This window comes from Triticum aestivum, chromosome 4A (assembly GCF_018294505.1).
Source record: "Triticum aestivum cultivar Chinese Spring chromosome 4A, IWGSC CS RefSeq v2.1, whole genome shotgun sequence".
Classification (NCBI taxonomy): domain Eukaryota; kingdom Viridiplantae; phylum Streptophyta; class Magnoliopsida; order Poales; family Poaceae; genus Triticum; species Triticum aestivum.
Genome location: NC_057803.1, coordinates 660192517 through 660194794, shown reverse-complemented (window position 1 = coordinate 660194794; position 2278 = coordinate 660192517). Strand labels below are relative to the sequence as shown.

At 50.4% G+C, this 2278-nt stretch overlaps 1 protein-coding gene across 1 annotated transcript; it reads right to left on the bottom strand.

Moving 5' to 3' along the window:
• Window positions 1-845: 845 nt before the first annotated feature.
• LOC123082952 (sphinganine C4-monooxygenase 1-like) lies at window positions 846-1866 on the bottom strand. Its single transcript, XM_044505133.1, has 2 exons — window positions 1618-1866; window positions 846-1535 (listed from the first exon to the last, which is right to left on the bottom strand). The coding sequence occupies exons 1-2, from the start codon at window positions 1843-1845 to the stop codon at window positions 975-977; spliced, it is 789 nt and encodes a 262-aa protein (XP_044361068.1). The 5' UTR covers window positions 1846-1866; the 3' UTR covers window positions 846-974.
• Between the last annotated feature and the right edge of the window lie 412 nt (window positions 1867-2278).

Genomic DNA, 2278 nt, shown 5'->3' with positions numbered 1-2278 from the left:
AAAGAAGGGACTACAAGTTGCAGGTGGAGTCACATGGAGTCTTTGGAGTAGCAGCGGTGCTCATGGGATAAGCTCAAGTCCAATGTACATGAAAGTTTGACGCATTGATGAATTTAAGGTGATGAAGAATATTCGCCAAGGTGGAGTTTGTTAGGTTGTGTCGAATATTGTGTACAAGGTAGGTTACAGTTGGACTATAAGTTGTATTGTGTTTACATAGGATGTGGAGTCGTGTCCTAGTAGGACACTTGTATCCTAGGACTCTCATATATAGCGGGGGTAGACACACGATGTAACCTATGCCAACATAATAGCACCGGAACGCAGGGGAAACCGGTGGCATATGCCGGTGTCCAGGGCGACCGGGTGCGGTATTGTAGCGGTGTCAAGGGAAGGAGCGCCCATAGTCAGACCCGGGGATGTAGCCATATCGGTGAACCTCGTTAACAAATCTCGGTGTCGTGTTCGTGTGATTGCTTGGTCCTCGGACGATTGATGGTATGCCTCGGATTTATTCTAACATGCATGCCAGAGTTTCACACAGGACACAACTTGCCTATGAATATTAGCCTACTACTATTTTTTTTTAATCCGGTCAGCACGAATGAAGCAGGTGTTTTCTAACTTTTGTGAAGACAGAACTCCGAATAGAAGCTCGCAGAGGATGAAGCTTTACTAACTAGTCTGATGTGGTTGTTGTACAGAAAATCAAGGTCCTAGTTTTAATGCAGCTTATTGCGATTGAGATGTGGCATTTCTTTTCTTTGTCAGGCCTTGAAAGCATGTCATTTTCATTAAGAAAATGCTCAGATGCTCGAATGACAGATATTACAAAACACCGCCAACAGGAAATGCACAAGCTCCTATATGAACTTTTTTGGGATTTCAATTTGTGATATGTAGTAGTATCCTCGTTTCAGGAGGGGAGGATAAATATTTTTTTGACATACAGTCAAATCTGAAACACAATATGCTTAGCTAAGGGCTTCCATGGGCCGAACGTGGAGCCCTCCTTGGGGCCTGTGCTCGACGACGTAGGGCATGTGCGTCCCAAACACCTTGTCCCACGTCACAAAGAAGGGCTGCGAGAAGTTGTATCTGCCGGCGCGCGGCTGATGGTGGACGTCGTGGTACGCCGTGTTGTTCCAGAAGCAGAGGCGGAACACGTTCCCCGGCAGCCACAGGCCACAGTGGTCGTCGACGCCCTTGATGGTGCAGAGCGTGAAGAAGAAGATGGAGACGCGGGGCGACATGCCGGAGGCGAGGAAGGCGAGCGCACCGCCGACGGTGTCCAGGAGGAGGCCCTCCACGGGGTGGTTGTACTGCGCGCCGAAGGCGTAGGGCACGACGAGGCGGTGGTGCCACGAGTGGACGTGCCGGTACAGGAACTTGTTGCGGTGCATGTACCGGTGCCACGCGTACTGCCACCCGTCCAGCACGGCCATGCCCACAGCGATCTGCAGCGCCACCGTCAGGCAGATGGCCCAGGTCGTCCGCTGCCGTGATTCGCCGGCGGCGGGGATTTCGCCTCCCAGCTGTCCGTATAGGTACGTCAGTGTAAGTACAAGTAATTCATGTGTATACAGGTCGATGCATGCATGCAGAGCTGTTATATACTACCGTGAAAACGGTGGCGGCGACGGCGGCCTGCAGGAGCTGCTGGAGGAGGACGACCTTGACGACGTCGCGCTTGGGCACGAGGTTCTTGCTGCGCTCCTCGTCCCTTGGGTGTAGCCTGTACTGGTCCATGGACCGTCCAAGCGCCATGTACATGCCGGAGTAGACCCAGTAGGCAGCTATGGGGACGACAATGGCCAGGGCTTCATCAGAGAATACGAGCTCCATGTCACTGTTGGTTCTAGTAGTAGCTTTGCTTTTGCTAGCGGTGTCTGGTAGTACACTGGCGCTCTGGGTTTATATCGACCGATGAGAATGCTAGCTGGTTGTACTCCCTAGTCAAGCTGTAATCATCGGACTCTTGAATTTTCTTTAAAATCTAGCAGTAGATTTTAGTGGATCTTGGCCATGGAAATTCTGTTGCTTTACCTAGACGTTCCACATACGGAATACAGCCCAAAGTCGTTCAAGCAAGGCGTTCCATGCACATAGGAATTTACTTAGTCAAAAGTGGTTCAAGCCGGACGTGTTCCACATACGTAATTTAGTCAATAATATCGGTCGTTCCATGTGTGGATTTTAGTCGTTTAGTATAAGCTTGTGCGTGTCGGTCCAAGGGAGAATCCCCAAAACTCAAAACCTCATCTAACCTATAAATCTC